Here is a 19,189-nt window from a genome sequence, read left to right on the forward strand (position 1 = left end):
TTGAGAGAATATATATTTATACTTTTAAAAACTCATTCATAATGAATTAGTGAAGAAATTAAGCTGATGAAAACAGTGAAATTTATAAGAGAAATCATAGCCTGTCACAGCATAATATAAATAAATTTCATATCAATATAATATATAAATAATTATTAAATTAACACATAATTAATATATTGTTATTTAATAGTGATGATATTAATTATTAATCAGATATATTCAATTGTAATTAAAAACTAATATACAACATATGTATATATTAGTATATTAAATGTGTTGTTGATGCGTCAGCAACACATTTACACAAACACACGATTAATCTGACTTATTCTGAATGTTTTTTGCAGTGAAGGAACACTTTAAAATGGATATTTGCCTCAACAGTCATTCATCAGAAAGCCTCAGTCAGCAGAGACCAAGACTGACCTCTTTCAACACACTTTATCTTCAATGTTGATGTAAAAATTTAAATGTCTAAGAGATGAAGGGAATGAGGCAGCAGCGCCACGTGCTGCACATGGCTGCACAGCGTCAAACAGAAGCAATGCAGCTCATCAACACAAATATACTGTAAGGCTTACATTAATCACATGCTCTCAGAACAATATCACTGCGACCAACACAAACTGTACCATTTTAGATTGCAACAATGCATAATATGCAGTAAAAGCAAACATTTATGGTGACAGAGGAGTCAGCCTTATTGTCAGGACAGCTCCAGGCTGGCCCAGTTTATCAGCACCATGGACAGCACCAGTGCACCTCTCAATGCAAATAGCAGCTCTTTCAACAACACTTAAAGGGTTAGTTCACCCAGATAGCAAATTTATGTAATTAATAACTCACCCTCATGTCGTTCCAAACCAGTAAGACCTTCGTTTATCTTTGGAACACAGTTTAAGATATTTTAGATTTAGTCCGAGAGCTCTCAGTCCCTCCATTGAAGCTGTGTGTACGGTATACTGTCCATGTCCAGAAAGGTAAGAAAAACATCATCAAAGTAGTCCATGTGACATCAGAGGATCAGTTAGAATTATTTGAAGCATCGAAAATACATTTTGGTCCAAAAATAGCAAAAACGACGACTTTATTCAGCATTGTCTTCTCTTCCGTGTCTGTTGTGAGAGAGAGTTCAAATCAAAGCAGTCTGGATATCCGGTTCGCGAACGAATTATTCAGTTCACCAAATCAAACTGAATCGTTTTAAACGGTTCGCATCTCTAATACGCATTAATCCACAAATGACTTAAGCTGTTAACTTTTTTAATGTGGCTGACACTCCCTCTGAGTTCAAACAAACCAATATCCCGGAGTAATTCATGTACTCAAACAGTACACTGACTGAACTGCTGTGAAGAGAGAACTGAAGATGAACACCGAGCCGAGCCAGATAGCGAACAAAACATTGACTCGTTCACGAGTCAAGAACCGTTTCTGTCAGACGCGTCCGATTTGTGAACCGAGGAGCTGATGATACTGTGCATGTGTGATTCAGCATGAAGCAGACCGACACACAGAGCGCATGAACCGAACTGACTCTTTTGGTGATTGATTCTGAACTGATTCTGTGCTAGTGTTATGAGCGCGGGTAAACCGAAGGCTTGAATCAAGGGCAATCATCGCAAATGACGCCATTATACGTCGAGCGCAAAGGAACCGGTGAACCGTTTTCTTCAACCGGTTTACAGTTTGAGTGCATGCATTACTCCGGGATATTGGTTTGTTTGAACTCAGAGGGAGTGTCAGCCACATTAAAAAAGTTAACAGCTTAAGTCATTTGTGGATTAATGCGTATTAGAGATGCGAACAGTTTAAAACGATTCAGTTCGATTTGGTGAACTTAATGATTCGTTCGCGAACCGGATATCCAGCTGCTTTGTTTTGATCTCTCTCACAACAGACACGGAAGAGAAGACAATGCTGAATAAAGTCGTCGTTTTTGCTATTTTTGGGCCAAAATGTATTTTCGATGCTTCAAAAAATTCTAACCGACCCTCTGATGTCACATGGACTACTTTGATGATGTTTTTCTTACATTTCTGGACATGGACAGTAGACCGTACACACAGCTTCAATGGAGGGACTGAGAGCTCTCGGACTAAATCTAAAATATCTTAAACTGTGTTCCAAAGATAAACGGAGGTTTTACGGGTTTAAAACAACATCAGGGTAAGTTATTAATTACATAAATTTGCTATCTGGGTGAACTAACCCTTTAAGATCTGCACAAACAAAGATCTTAAAGAACAGCTCCATGTAGAGGTAGACAAATGTTAGAGGCATTTTGAATACACAATGCAAATATCACAGCGCCAAGCATTCTATCTTGGGCCATGCACAAGGATCAAGTGAAATTGTAAATCTGTGATAGAGAAGGGAATGAATAAAAAAACCTAATGGAGATTCAGATGGGAGAGTCATGATGTAAAGATCGAATGATAGCACTCTCAGTGGGACAGGAAAAGCGCAATCTTTCTCAAGAGCCGCCCATCACTTGCCCTTCAACTCACAGCATCGTTTGTTCTCTTTCCTCAGGCATTTTCATTTTTAAAGGGAGGCATATCATGTAAATCAGATTGCGCTTTTGAATAAAAACAGCCTATCATTTATGAAAATTAAAATACACAAAATGTGTAATTTAACCATCTTTGTTCCCAAAGTGAATTTCAGTCTGACTAAAAAGTTGTGCAGTACATATTAGTATGTTTTTTTTTCACACCTGTCACAATGTAATGCAAGAAAAAAGGAAATGAGCCAATCACAACTGAGATCATTTACATATAGATTTAAATAGAAAGTTCACCCCAAAAAAGAAAATTCTGTCATGCACCCTTGATGATGTTCCAAGCCTGAAATGTCAGAAAGAAAAAATGAATCTAAGTCAATGTTGTCTTTCAATTTGTGCTCTGCTTTTGTGTTCTACAGAAGAAAGAAACAGAACACAGGCTTGGAACGACATGAGGGTCAGTAAATGATGACAGAACTTTAAGTTTTAGGTGAACTATCCCTTTTTAGGTACAGTAGCAAACACAACCTGCCTAATTGAGAGAGAAGTTGGAAAATGGCCATGTTGAACTACATTATGACTCTTTTAGAGACCTGAGAGGACAAAAAGTGAACATCCAAAAAAGTAAGATATGAACCCTACAAGGTTTTTAAAATGGATTGGACTCTCTGGTCTGTCTACAAAACTCTCAGAAATTACCAGGTCAATTCAATATCAAAAGATGTTTTTGTGTCCAGTGTAAAAGAAAACAATCAGTGTTTGATCAAATCAGTGGAAGTGATTTAAGGCTGGGATTTGTTTAAATAAAGTGGAAAATTGTTCCCTTCCACTCATTCTTTCGCCTTCTCTCCCTTTCTTTTTAGTAGGTGGTATCTTTATATTGAGAAAGACCCCAGCACCCTCTCTGTCTCTATTGTGCTTATCTCTATCACACATACTTCTGCCTTCTCCTGCCTCCTCCCCTCTCTCTCCTTGCCTAAACTAGACATCGCTGCTTTCATTTTCTCTCCCCTCCTTTGCTTTGTTTTTTTGTTCACTTTGGGGACAAAGAATAAGTAATCTCTGCATCTTTTCAATCTGTCACTCAGCCGGAGTATGGGTGAGGAGCGGAAAAGAGGAAGAGAAAAAAACACAACTGAGGAGAAAAGATGGATGGGGTCTTTTGATTTTAGAGTGCTTGTTAAATTTCCCCAGCTGTCATTTACAAAGAACAGCGAATGCACGGCTATAGATAGATGCCGAAGAGTTTAGCACTGTTGCATACTTCATGACTCATTATGCTGAAAAGAGTTCGTGGAAAGTTGATCAATCTTTTTCGACCTTAAAACATTTCATCTGAAGCAATTTATAGCTTGATTTTAATGTGATAAAATAGAGCAGGTTTGCTGTCTGAAATCTGTAAGATAAACAATCAACAACCAAAGCAATAGCCAACCTTAACACAATATACACACAATAATCACAAAGAGGGAGTTAGAGAAGGACAGAATAAATATCAACCCGAGTGTGCAAATAAAGTCTTATATGCTGCACAGTCTCGCCTCGCCAAAACGTTCACTAAATGACAGAAGATCTGATCCAAATTAGTCTGGCCAAGTACCACCCACTATACAACAGACTGTTAGACTGACAGACTAAAGCAACAGATCATAGCAACTTTTGTGTTATGCGTTGTTTGAAAGCACAATTAGATTTAGATGGTGAAATACAGTAGATTAAACCACAATCATACAACAATACATTTTGATAACACTTTACGATAAGGTGTCATTTGTTAACATGAGTTAATGTATTAACTAACATGAACGAACAATGAACAATACATTTATTACACTATTTTTTAATCTTTGTTAATGTTAGTTAATGAAAATACAGCCGTTCTTTGTTTGTTCATGTTAGTTCACAGTGCATTAACTCATGTTAACAAACGCAGCTTGTGATTTTAATAATGCATATTAGTAAATGCTGAAATGAACATTAACTAAGAATAATAAGTGCTGCAGAAGTATTGTTCATTATTAGTTCATGTTAACAAATGTACTAGTTAACTAATGTTAACTAATGAACCTTATTGTAAAGTGTAACCTACATTTTATAAATAATACAATTGATGCATAAATAAAATTGTATTTAAATAATGATGCAGGTGTCCGTGTACATTGTTATATAAAAAACAATAGTTTGCAGAGACTGTCACATCACTGTTAAATCACTTTTATTGTGTCATACTATAATAAAACACAATATTATATACCCTAACATACAAAAGTTTGGGGTTGGTAAGATTTTTTGAAAGTTTTGTTAAAAAAAGGCTCTATTTCTTTGATTAAAAACAAAATCCATAAAAACTGAGATATTGAGAAATATTATTAAAATTTTAAATAAGCTTTTTCTGTTTAAATATGTTGTATAATGTAATTTATTCCTGTGATGCAAAGCTGTATTTACAGCATAATTACTCCTACTAAATTTTTTAAAGATTATAAATATCATGACTGCCACTTTTGATCAATTAATTTTTTTTTTCTTATAAAAAAAACATTACTGACCCCAACTTCTGAACCGTATTGTAAACATATAATACTTTTTTTTTTGTGGTACTGCTACTCTACTTATTATTATTATTATTACTACAGAAGAGTTTTGCAGTATGCATCTGATTCTGGTTTGTGGATGTGTCGTCTGAGCTGCCCACTAACCCTAGCCCCTAAAATCTATTTAATTTAACATAACGTACCACATTACCATACACTGTATCACTTAGCTTCAGCAAATTTGAGAAACTTTCAAAAATTACATTAATCCACACCAGATGAACTCATGACAATCCTTATCAGCTTCCATGCATTCATACAAAACACAAAAGTCCCTGGGAAGAGAATTTAGGTGGAGGAACATTAGCTAAGCCTTCCTGTGCTCACTAATGCTCTCTGAAAGTCATGACCAGTCTGTTTCCTGTCACTGATTGCTGCATGTGACTCATCCATCACAACCTCGATAGAACACAGAGCACATGAGAGGAATATAACACTATTCAGTTGAAAAAGTTAGCTTAAACCACTTTTAATCATGGGATCAGGGCCTACAACAACGCTCTGTTATCTTTAACGTGTAATGAATGCATTTACAATATGCCGCAGTGGCTGTCAAGTAAATTGCCTACTTCACAACACCTTGCACAATGGGAAACGTTCACAGTACAGTTCAGAAAAACATTAGTTTACAGGGTGCATGAATTTTAAAGCTTACTGTGCATGACCCCTGGCTACATAATATAAATCTCATTGTAAATAGACCTACAGAAACCACTTTTACATATGCAAAGACTGCGGCTCTCCGAATGATCTGACTCAATATGAGTAGTGCATTGCTTCATGGTTTCCCAGGGTAGTTTGGCTCTGGCATTCTCTTCTGATGTGCTGCATTAATTGGCCTGTGCTGTCAAAGGCCACAGAGCATAATATGAAAGAAGAAAGTGTCGGCATCAAAAGACTTCAGCCGGAGCACCTATAGTGAGAAAACTACTCCATCTCTCCTCACTGTCACATTCATTCCATCATTCCTCACAGCTGCACAGATTTAATTTCAGATTTAAATCCAAGTTGTCTGTACACTGATTTGCAGTGAAAAATTTTTAACAAACAAAAAAGAATATGAAGATGAAGAAGATGTTCTGTTGCAGGTCTTTTATGACTCCTCCCATTGAAATTCCCTTTGCCCTGTATCATGCTTTTTCATTGGTAGTATGTCATTGCCGATGCCATTTCCAGTCAAAACACATTTCACACTGCAGGATTATGAGCCATAGAGAGATCCAGATATTTAGCAGGCCAAATAGCTCACAGGCATCAGCGCTTCTCTCAGATCACGTCATTGATAGGACAGACTGTGGGAATGTCACTCACGTCAACAGACAAGGTTTGTCTCCATAATTGGCCATTTGTTGTATATATATATATATATATATATATATATATATATATATATATATATATATATATATATACAATGCTGCTTGAAAATTTGTGAACCATTTAGAATAAGACCCAAAACATAATTAGATTTTCAAACAAATCCTGAAAGTAGCCAAAGAGAATCCAATCAAACAAAGGAGACAAAAATATATTCTTTGTCATTTATTTATTGAGAAAAATTATCCGGTGTTAAATATTTGTGAGTGGCGAAAGTATGTGTATCTTTGCTTTAAGCATCTGGTGTGACTGATCAGTTCTGCACAATGGCTTGTATGAATTTTAGCCCATTCTTCCACCATGTTTCACAGATGGGATAAGGTTCTTATGCTGGAATGCAGTGTTTTCTTTCTCCAAACATAACGCTGCTCATTTAAACCAAATTTTTCTATTTTGGTCTCATCCATCCACAAAACATTTCTCCAGTATTCCTCTGGCTTGTCCACATGATCTTTATCAAACTGCAAATTGGCAGCAATGCTCTTTTAGAAGAACAGTGGCTTTCTTCTTGCGTCTCTGCCATAGACTCCATGGTTGTTTACTCTTCTCCTGATGATGGGCTCATTAAACATTAACATTAGCCAATGTGAGAAAGGCCTTTAGTTGCTTAGAAGTTAGCGTGCAGTCCTTTGAAACCTAGTGGACTTTTACACATCTTGCTCTTAGAGTGTTCTTTGTTGATGGAGCACTCCTGGGGAGGGAAACAGTGGTCTTAAATTTCCTCCATTTGTACACAGTCCGTGTGACAGTAGATTGGTTGAGTCCAATCTCTCCAGAGATGGCGTTGAAACCTCTTCTACCCTGATGAGCAACACCAATTCTTTTTCTGAGGTCCAATTGTTAGTGCCATGATACACTTCCACAAACATGACCAAACTTTTATAGATCCCTGGACCCTGTCCATTAAATAAAACAGGACATGCACTGACGCCTGATAGTCATCTCACTGATTAAAAACACAATTTTACCTTCAAATTAACAGCTAATCAGAGATTGAAATACTTTTGCCGCTCACAGATATGTAATATTGAATCATTTCCCTGAATAAATAAATAAAAAAGTATATATTTTAATCTCATTTGTTTGATTGGGTTCTCTGTCAACTTTCAGGACTTGCATGAAAATATGATGATTTTTTTGTTTATATTTAGGCAGAAATATAGACAATTCTAAAGGCAATTCTCAATTCTAAACTTTCAAGCAGCACTGTATATATATTTTTATATGTATCCCATAATTACATTCATAATCTCTTCTAAATTTCCAGCTCAGAGCATCAATATTTCCATCAAATATGGAAGCTGCACCACACACACGGAAAATGCTATAGAGCACAACATTTATCCCATGCCTGCTAATGATGTGTGCAAACAAATAAGAAAAATACAAAAGCTTTTCAATTCCTTGTCTCACAATCCAAACACAACACAATCTAATCTGCACAGCAGACGGAGGGAATAAAGCTGCTTCCTGCATTAAAGTTCATCTATGTGGTTTAAAACAGTATTTCACATTCCAGCACAAACCAAAAAGTAAAACCTCCAGATGCTACAGTTCACTACTGTTCAAATACACATATCCTCCCGTGTGTGTGTACACATATGTGACCACACAAAGGAAATTCTTTACATAATGGTACACACACACACACACTTACACACTTTAAGCACTTACATCTGTACTGTACAGCATCAATATTCTGAACAGAAACATGCACCAGAGGGCACAGAAGCACTTAAGATAAAACCCCTTCATTTTTTTTCTAGATGGGGATGAAAGGATGATAATTGAAAATAAATTAACAAAGTGATGCTAAATGCATCATATATTAAATTATGTATCTGTATTCATATTTAAATCCAATTACTGTATGAAGATACAAATTTTAAGGATAGTACATGCAAAAAAAAAAGAAAATCTTTGCATATAAACCAACCTGCAGTAAAAATGTGCTAAAGGTTGATCTTTGCTGTTAAATGATAGAATTAACCTCTTTTCAACCCCACAGACAATACTGAAAACACATCTACAAAAAACAGCAGCAAAAAGCCAGTCATCAGTCGCTCAGTAAACACATCTCAATCCTGCTCTTTTTATCTTTTTTCTCTTCTCTTCTGCTCTCTGCCAAATTACCTCCTTTCTGCTGCCTCCGATTAAAGTGATTATGAGACTGTGGTGTGAAGCGTGTGTGTGCAGAGAAAAGAGGAATAACATGCTGATTATAGCTAAATGAAAGCATGAATGTGGCTGCAGTCGTCAGTGTCTTAAAATGATCCATCAGAATTTGTCCATTTATCAAATCCATTAATGTGTTTATGAACATGCATTAATGTAGATGTAAACTTATATGGCAACATAATGACATTAGAAGCATATACTTAATGTGATATGAATCTAAAGGAAACCCAATTTTTATTGGAAAGTAATGTTTGCAAGGACTTCATTTTATCCACTGGGACTTCATTAGATCGTGAACATATTAGGCAGCCCATTAGGCTGAATTTTACAAAGAGAATTTAGCATTTAATTTATATTGTACAGTATGTAAAATAAATATTTATTTTGGGATTTGCTAATACTAATTTTAACAGCTTTATTAAATTGTTTTTAAGATTAACTTTACGTGAGTGTTAGATGATAGAAAATGGTAATAAAATATGACAAGAACTCAGAGTTAAACTGTCTCAGAACAAATTCATCTTGATAATGTCAGATAACACTTAAGCAAAACATAGTCAGGTCAAAGTGTCTGAATAATGTTTGGTACCAAATTTTTATCAGTTTTACTGGTAGTCCACTGTATTGAATTTTTGGGTATAATTTGTCACAGTTTAATTTGCTATCCTCACTTACATAAATGAACTATAGTGTCCTGCACCCACTATAAATATATTACACATTATATCTGGCCTCTGAATAATTTTTGGTTTGACTGTACCTTATATTAAAGCTAAAACTGCAGAGAAAACTCACTAAAAACTATTGACAAGTCAAGAAAACATTGTACTAGAACATTTCATTACTGTATATTTGCACATCTGTTTGGTGATGCTAGTGGCACAGACAATTACACACCTTTAAACACTTTCAGCAGCTTCACAGGTGTAAAACATGTAAAGCAATGATGACTTTACAAAACACATTCACAGCATAGAAATGGCAGGCCTTGTTCACTAGAGCACCGTGTATGCTGAAGGTCGAGTTCACGGAGCATACTGTAGCTTACAGCCATGTAGACAACAGCAGGATCTGTGGCTCAGGGCTCCATGTTGAAAAGTGGGTGGACATTGGCTGTCAATAGCCTTTATGCACACTGAACAAAAGATGGAAGGAGTAATCCAGAGGGAGAGAGGAAAGAGAGATTGTAATATCACAGCAATTCATGTGTCAAACAGAGAGAAGCAGAAAGGAAGAAGAAGAGGAGAGCTAAATCAATACTGTTTAATATGCAGTGCATGTAAAAGTCAGATCATGCAGGACAGGAGGAGTAGGATGAGTGGGGAGGAGAGGAAATTTCAGACACAAATAGGTACAGTGGTATTGGTGTCCTTTTTTGTTTCGAGGAATTCGTTCTCATTCTCCATATCAGTTACGCACATACAAACTGGGTGCTGTGTATACCACTGCCTCAATTAGATCTTGCATTATTCACAGAGCATTAAACCCAAATAGCATAATGCAATTGTTTGGTATTACTACTGTGTTATTTTCAAAATAACATAAGTGGTTCCCAATGATTCTGAGCAAAGTTCTTTGACAGTAAAAATGGGCTGAATATTATTTAAAGGTTAGGTGTTTAAGTTTGAGCTTACTGCAGTGATGTTAGGCTAGCACTCAGATAGTTATTAAGTGCAGCACAGTGACAGGTTGCAGTGCATTGATGTTTAGGTTGGTGTTCAAACAGTGTTCAAAAAGAGACATGACATTTACATTAGCATTCAGACTGTTTAGGTACAGTTCAGTGATGTTTACGTTAGTGTACAGAGGATGTTTAAGTTTAGTTCAATGATGTTTACGTTAGTGTTCAGAATATGTTTAGGGTTAGTTCAGTGAGGTTTACGTTAGTGTTCAGAATATGTTTAGGTACAGTTCAGTGATGTTTACGTTAGTGTTCAGAGGATGTTTAGGTTCAGTGATGTTTATGTTATTGTTCAGAATATGTTTAGGTTTAGTTCAGTGATGTTCACGTTAGTGTTCAGAGGATGTTTAGGTTCAGTTCAGTGATGTTTATGTTATTGTTCAGAATATGTTTAGGTTTAGTTCAGTGATGTTTACGTTAGTGTTCAGAATATGTTTAGGTTTAGTTCAGTGACGTTTACGTTAGTGTTCAGAATATGTTTAGGTTTAGTTCAGTGATGTTTACGTTAGTGTTCAGAATATGTTTAGGTTTAGTTCAGTGATGTTCACGTTAGTGTTCAGAGGATGTTTAGGTTCAGTGATGTTTATGTTATTGTTCAGAATATGTTTAGGTTTAGTTCAGTGATGTTCACGTTAGTGTTCAGAGGATGTTTAGGTTCAGTTCAGTGATGTTTATGTTATTGTTCAGAATATGTTTAGGTTTAGTTCAGTGATGTTTACGTTAGTGTTCAGAATATGTTTAGGTTTAGTTCAGTGAGGTTTACGTTAGTGTTCAGAATATGTTTAGGTACAGTTCAGTGATGTTTACGTTAGTGTTCAGAGGATGTTTAGGTTTAGTTCAGTGATGTTCACGTTAGTGTTCAGAGGATGTTTAGGTTCAGTGATGTTTATGTTATTGTTCAGAATATGTTTAGGTTTAGTTCAGTGATGTTCACGTTAGTGTTCAGAGGATGTTTAGGTTCAGTTCAGTGATGTTTATGTTATTGTTCAGAATATGTTTAGGTTTAGTTCAGTGATGTTTACGTTAGTGTTCAGAATATGTTTAGGTTTAGTTCAGTGACGTTTACGTTAGTGTTCAGAATATGTTTAGGTTTAGTTCAGTGATGTTTACGTTAGTGTTCAGAATATGTTTAGGTTTAGTTCAGTGATGTTTACGTTAGTGTTCAGAGGATGTTTAGGTTTAGTTCAGTGATGTTCACGTTAGTGTTCAGAGGATGTTTAGGTTTAGTTCAGTGATGTTCACGTTAGTGTTCAGAGGATGTTTAGGTTTAGTTCAGTGATGTTTATGTTAGTGTTCAGAATATGTTTAGGTTCAGTTCAGTGATGTTTATGTTATTGTTCAGAATATGTTTAGGTTTAGTTCAGTGATGTTTACGTTAGTGTTCAGAATATGTTTAGGTTTAGTTCAGTGACGTTTACGTTAGTGTTCAGAATATGTTTAGGTTTAGTTCAGTGATGTTTACGTTAGTGTTCAGAGGATGTTTAGGTTTAGTTCAGTGAGGTTTACGTTAGTGTTCAGAATATGTTTAGGTTTAGTTCAGTGATGTTTACGTTAGTGTTCAGAATATGTTTAGGTTCAGTGCAGTGATGTTTACGTTAGTGTTCAGAATATGTTTAGGTTCAGTGCAGTGATGTTTACGTTAGTGTTCAGAATATGTTTAGGTTTAGTTCAGGCACGTTAATGTTAGTGTTCAGAAAATGTTTAGGTTCAGTGCAGTGATGTTTATGTTAGCATTCAGAATATGTTTAGGTTCAGTTCAGTGACGTTTACGTTAGCATTCAGATGATTTTTAGGCTCAGTGCAGTGACGTTTATGTTGTTTCTCAGTGGACAAACACACACATGCAGTACTCAGTCTAACACACGTTCTTTCACACTCTCTGGCTTTTCAAACCAACTGGAAAAATAGGCTGTATAAATGAAACCCATAAAACACAGAAGCCCTCCCAAGGGAAACACTCATGCCCTGCATCAATAATTCCAGAAGTTCATGACTATTTGAAGATTCCATAACTGAGATGTGACAGGAACAACGAATGTTAAAGAGAAATGCAGCTGAGTGCACAAGTGAGATTTACAGCCTGAGAGAGAGAGAGAGAGTGTGTGTGTGTGTGTGTGTGTGTGTGTGTGTGTGTGTGTGTGTGTGTGTGTGTGTGTGTGTGTGTGTGTGTGTGAATGAAAGAGAGAAAGAGAGTGAAAGAAATACCACCGTTTTTGGTTTTGGTCATCTAAGTGGATTTCTGAGTGACAAGAGCTGTAAACAGTTATTGATGGCATTCCACAATGGTCAAAAAAAAAGAGGAAGGCAACTCTTAGCAAAGTTCTAGAATGTTCACTGAAACACACCCAGAGCAACTTGCCCAGGCAGATGCCAGCCAGTAGAAGAAGACGCCACTTTGATACCTGTCCAACTGTGATGACATCACATCCAGTCCACACAGCAGGGGGCGACAGATGGTTTGTGTCATCTGCTATCTACCACGGGTGCTTTCTAAAACATCTTCTGCCTCACAAAAGATGTGGTGATGGAAGATGAAAAGAAGAACACATAAAAGCGGGAATAAAAGTGAAGGAGGTTTCTTTCAAATGTCTCCATGACAACGGTATCTGCCTGGCCAAATGAGGCTGTTATTATTTATGGTTACACATCTGTGCATGCATGAACAAGTGAGATTTGTTTTCTAAATGACATCGGAGTTACAATTATTAATATAGGCCAAGGGCAACTGTGATTTTATGCACAGCTTTGGACAAAATTATAATCTAGGGTCTCAGAAATTGGGAGTTTCTGTCGTCAGGATGAGCATCATACAAGACATAAATTGTCATTTGAAAGAGCTAAACTGAGTTACAAATGCTGTTTTGATGTTTAATATGAAAACAAACATAATTTAGTTCTAACAGCTATGTATTTTATCTTATTTAACCATAATCATTATAGCTGCATTATAACTTTCACATCCTGTGCACTTTATACACACAAACATCTGCATACAAACCACACCTGGCACTAATTAGACAGAAACACTGAGGTATTAACTTATTTTGTGCATTTATTTTATTCAAATTTCAAAAAGTGATGCATATTGACTGGTGGGTAAATTTCCCTCTCAGTTTTCTGCTAAGCAATGTATTGTGTACCCTCATTCCGTATGTAAGTGCCCTTTGCACTGAACATGTATGTTCCTTTCGGATTGGAATCTCACTTAATATGACAAAATACCCTGTGAAGTCCACTTCACAGCATGCTTATGGGCAACAGGATTGCACCTTCAGACTCAACCTACCCAGTTCTCAGGTTTGACTTGGATATAAATGAGCTGGTCTTAAGTGAGCTGGTATTGACTACAACACTGCTTTTTTTTTTTTAAATCAGATGACATACTTTTATTCCATTAAATCCATAATGGAGCCACACCAGACAGTAAAACATTTAATCCCATCTGAACAGGATTAAAATTCTCAGAGTTACCCCAAAACATGTAATTTTTTCTGTATTTTATTTTTTCCAAGGTTGTCCAAGGAAAACACAGACGTGTTTGATGCGAACAGGACTAAAATATACACAAAGTACATTTCTGAAACATGAATTTACCTGACTTCTGCTGGGAAAACTAGTCTAGTCCTAATTGGGTTTTACTCCTTGCATCCTCACAAATACACACCACAAAGAATGAAATACAATGAAATAGGAGAAGAAAATGGATGGACAGTGCAATAATAACATTTAAAAGCCATCTGATGTAGCTTAATTTAATTGATTTGTGTGTGCATCAATCCACGTTGCACTCAGTGTGATTTTGATCTTGATGAAGGTCAAACATCAGGCAGTTTAACTCACTCAAAGGCATGAAAGCTACTCATTCCCTATCCATCATTTCACTCCTCACCAGGCTGCCAGCTTTTCCTTTTTTGTTTCCACATCTCTTCATCCTCACATCACAAATCCATAGAGAGCATAAGCCATTTAACGGCACATTACTGTAATGCATCAGACGCTAAAGCCAAACATTAGCTCACTACCACTTGCTCCAAATTTACATGTAACATTAAGCCACTAAAATGTGCATTATATATTTTTTTTCAGTCATTCCACTGCACTGCACCCCTGCAGCTTTGCTTGTAAACAAAACCCTGGTGTTCTTATTACTGAGCTAAAAGACTTGCTAATTACAGACAACAAAATGACCTCACAAACAAACAGTGTCTCAGACACACACACTTAATTAAAATGATTGAGCATGTCACAATTACAGAAGACCATGAGCAGACAGAATGGGTGGCAGACATGAAAAATTGAACATATACACAAGAATATCTTAAGGAGTTCAACAAGCTTTTTAAAAATATATAGTTAACACTTTATTTTTATAGTCCACTTTAGACATTCTACTAACTATAAGCTCATACTGTGTTAAAACAACCTAATTTCAGAAACTTCCCTGGCTCAAATTTTAGATTTTGTCAATACTTTTCTTAAGAAAGACAAACATAAATAAACATAAATGAAGAAAGCCAAAATATTAAATGTCATGGATGTATAATCCACTATTTTATACAGGGGTCAAAATACAATTAAAAAAATTTTAAATAATTTGAAGCCAAATTAAAGGGGGTAAAAATGACTTTAGAATGGTGGCATCATGTTATTTTTACACAGTGATTGGTAAGTCTATTAGTAAGATCTATTGACGTAAGCAGCCTGTTGCATTATATGCCAATGGCCAATTATATGTATATAAATAAATTTAACTCAAGAAAAAGCATTTCTCAAAATCTAACTTTTTATCCAGAAACCTCTGTTTGAGTTGACACGGAATGAGCCTATAACTAACTTTTCAACTACATGTCAACCAGTCATAGAGTATTAGTAGACTGCTTAATATCTGCTAACACTTCATTTGGATTGTCCCCAAAAGACGTTCTACTGATTATAACTAAATTTGCAAGTACGTCAACTTATTCTACTAACCCAAGCAGTCTAATTAGAGTTAGTTGACATGTAGTTGCAAAGTTATTTATAGTTAGTAGAATGCCCAAAGTGGATTATTAAATCAGGTGTAGCAAAAATATAACATCTAAAAGTGCAATTCACTGTATGTTGCATATTGTTGGGATAGAAAACAGAAACACAATGATTTTCTAATGAAAGATGGTTTGTGGATTGTTAGTGAGGTGTCATGGGTGCATCACCTCAGCCCTACCCATAACCCCCTCTGCCCCACACACCTTCCACATCATCTCGGCCTGCTTTGTATTCTGGTCGCGTTGCCGTGTGCTCTCTCTCTCTATCTCTCTTTCCAGCAGTGATGGCTGAAGAACAGAGGGAGGGAGACAAGTGTCAGAGGAAGACCAGCCGATTACCATTGCAGTGCAAACACACACTTTTTACGGTTTCAGAGTGACACAACAAACTCGTGCACACATACTGTACATATATATGACATTTTTGTGCCAGGAATACCCGGGGATCCTTCATCTTATGCTGAAGGCCACTATTTAAACATTTACAGATTAGATGCAGCTGTGTGAATGTGTGTTTGAGAAAGAGTCAAGCAAATCCATGAGTGTTTAAGTATGCAGCTGGTACTGGATGTTCCCTTCCCTCTGTCACTCAATATTAAAAATCATCCTGCAAACACACAGACTACAGAACTGCAACTGTAACTTTGCTCTCTTCCTCATCTCTATACTATAGTATGAACTCATACATGACAGACAACTTCATCTGTTGGAACTTTATGTTGCAGAGCTGATTTTGAATAAAACTAGCTTTTTCCCCCTTTTTGTTATATTAAGGTCACCTAACTTTTTATTATGCATTCATTACTTCCTATTTTTATGTATATTATTGTTGTACAATCGCAAAAAGCGGATTTTCAATCTTACATAAAAACCAATCATAAAAATATTAAATAGTAACATTATGTAACAATGATAATCTAAAGCAAAGTGCAATAAATCTTTTCAGAAGCTTTTGTGTGAAATTTGCGAAAAAGATTTATATAAACATTTACAAAAATGATGACAATCCCTTTGTTGTGGCATCATATTCACCACAATCATGTGTAATTTAGCATTTTATTGTTTTTATGTATTATTAGTATAGACTTAATCCTTAGTCAACTAAAATGTTTAAAATGTCATTTATATAACAGTCATTTCCACAACAGCATGCTGTTAAACACAACACATACACCATTCAAAAGTTTGGGATAAAGTCTCTTATTCTCACCCAGGCGGCATTTATTTAATCAGAAATACTGTAAAAACAGATCTACTGTGAAATATTATTGCAATTTAAATACTGAATACACACACACACACACACACACACACACACACACACACACATATATATATACTTTATATATTACACTATATTTTTAATTTTAATGTTTCATTGTTATGTATTTATCTTAAACAACATGCTCACATGAGCTTATACTGTAGGTTCACTTTGATGTCATACATTGCACACGGCTAGACATATTTAACATTTGTCCTATTCTATTCTATTCTATTCTATTCATGTATTTAAATTATAGTGTAATACTTCACATGATCCTTCAGAAATCATTCTCATATGCTGAGTTGTGCCTCTTAATATTTTCGAAACCATGAAACATTTTTTCAGGACTCTTGGATAAGTAGAAAGTAAAAAATACAGTATTTATTTTAAATATATAAATATTCAGTAACATTATAAATGTTGTTACTGTCACTTTTGATCAGTTTAATGCATCCTTGCTGAATAAAAGTATTCATTAATTTTTTTATAAATGAAAATGTTGGAATTGGACAATTTAAATAAACTAGGGAGTGTTAAGAGTGAGCATTGCGAATAGGGAGACATGTCTTTAAAAGCAGATATTTGTCTGCATGGGATGCTCCACTGAATGTGTTCACTGAATTGAGTGATGAAGTGTGCTGCTGATGGAGGCTCATTGTCTAGTACTAATGGCTAACAGCAAACAACTGTGGGCTCCTCAGGCCAGACAAAGTGGTGATAGCTTGCTTCTGTCTGCAGGCTCAGACACCGGCTCCAGTCTGACCTAGTTCTGCTGCCGATAAAAGAGAATTAAGAGCAGTCCAGCCACAAATCGCAGCACTACTTCCAGTCCTGACAGATGAACAATCATTCACAGATGAATGACATGGAGAGGGAGAACAGAGAGAAATGCTTAAATACATGAATTAAATAGAATAGAATAGAATATGACATATGTCAAATATGTCTAGCAGCATGTGAATGTGTGAGATCAAAGTGAACCTACAGCATAAGCTCTGTGAGCATGTTATTTAAGATAAATACATGACAATGATGTATGGGTAGATGATTTTTCTAATGAGATTGACAGTCAAAAAATAGGCCAAATCAAAAAAAGAAAGACAGTGATTATGCAGGTACCTGCCAAAGTGGCCAGTGAGTCTGAAAAAGCCAGTGTGCTCAGTGACTGCAGGAGAGGAAGAACAGGCTCAGACACCTGTGTGGTTTCAGTGGTGCTGTGTGATTGCCTCACTGTTTGAATTATATCAGGTAATGATAAGAATCACTGAAGAATGACATGAAGCGAATATTATCAAGAAGTAACAGCTTCTGAAAGCCTGCTGTCATATTCAGCCGAATATCAGAGACCATTTTGAATCAGAGCAATAAAGGTTAGCACATAATTGAATTTCATATATGGGTGATTCTTCAATCAGAGGAAATTTCTGTCCCCTAAAATTATTTTAAAGCCCAAAAAAAAAAAAAATTCATTCTAGGTTTTAAGAAAGAGATCACACTAGCTTTTTTAATGCATCTTACATTTACATTATTCATGTTTTCTATTTTAATATATTGTAAAATGTAATTTATTCCTGTGATGCAAAGCTGAATTTTCAGCATCATTACTCTTCAGTCTTCAGTGTCACATGATCCTTTAGAAATCATTGTATGCTAACTTAGTGCTCTAGAAACATGTTTTATTTGTATTTACAGTGTTGAAAACATTTTTTGCTGCTGCTTATTTTTTTGTGTTAACTGTGATTTCATTTTTTTTTTGACATTTTTTTTCAGGATTATTTGATGAGTAGAAAGTTCAGAAGAACAGTGTTTATTTGAAATCGAAATCTCTAACATTATTATCTTTACTCTTACTCAACTCAAACTTTTGAGGGATAGTGTGAATACACTATTTTTTTATATGTACATACTCATTTGGTATATATACACTGCAAAATGTTGTTACGAGCAATTGTTGTCTTTTCAACAAACAGTTAAAAATGGCTTTCACTGATGTAACCTACACTTCATATTAATTCATTCAAATAAAAAAATGGCTTGAGCAAGACACAGAGGACAGGAAGGATGTCAAAGGGGGATCTGGCTGTTCATAAAGATTAATCGATTCACAGGTAGAAAGTGCTAAGAAAGCATTTGTGGGCTTTCTGTGCTCCCAGCAAATTACACACTGATTGATATGGATCCTATAGCCACCAAGTGTCGGATTTATGAAGTAAATCTGTAGATATGGACACACACACACATTCAAAAGCACAGCACATACACAGCTGTGTTCAGGGAAGTAATTTTCTCATTTATTTCAGGGTTTATCTTGTGAGCCAAGACCTAAAAGCTCCCAGTAAATCCTCTTTTATACACAAAAACAAGCACAAATACTTAAATAGACTGACTCTGACAACTTAGTAAAGGATTTTTGGGCCTAAATTAGCCATTACTGCAATACTGCAGAAAAAAATGAAAAGAAAAATCTATCATTTGTAGAAACAGACAGCACTTCAATTAATTCAGATTGAGTCTGGAAAGAAATAACTGTCATTTAAGCACCCCTGCTGTTATAAAGCC

At 35.6% G+C, this 19,189-nt stretch overlaps 1 protein-coding gene across 3 annotated transcripts in view; it reads right to left on the minus strand.

The window, feature by feature from the left end:
• LOC132149304 (SRC kinase signaling inhibitor 1-like) overlaps window positions 1–19,189 on the minus strand; it is a 111,693-nt gene that overhangs the window by 78,565 nt on the left and 13,939 nt on the right. For all 3 annotated transcript variants that reach the window (XM_059558433.1, XM_059558434.1, XM_059558437.1), the window contains exon 2: window positions 15,568–15,651. In XM_059558433.1, the coding sequence (XP_059414416.1) occupies window positions 15,568–15,651 (84 nt within the window). The remainder of the gene's footprint in view (window positions 1–15,567; window positions 15,652–19,189) is intronic.

Source organism: Carassius carassius, chromosome 9 (assembly GCF_963082965.1).
Source record: "Carassius carassius chromosome 9, fCarCar2.1, whole genome shotgun sequence".
Taxonomy (NCBI): Eukaryota; Metazoa; Chordata; class Actinopteri; order Cypriniformes; family Cyprinidae; genus Carassius; species Carassius carassius.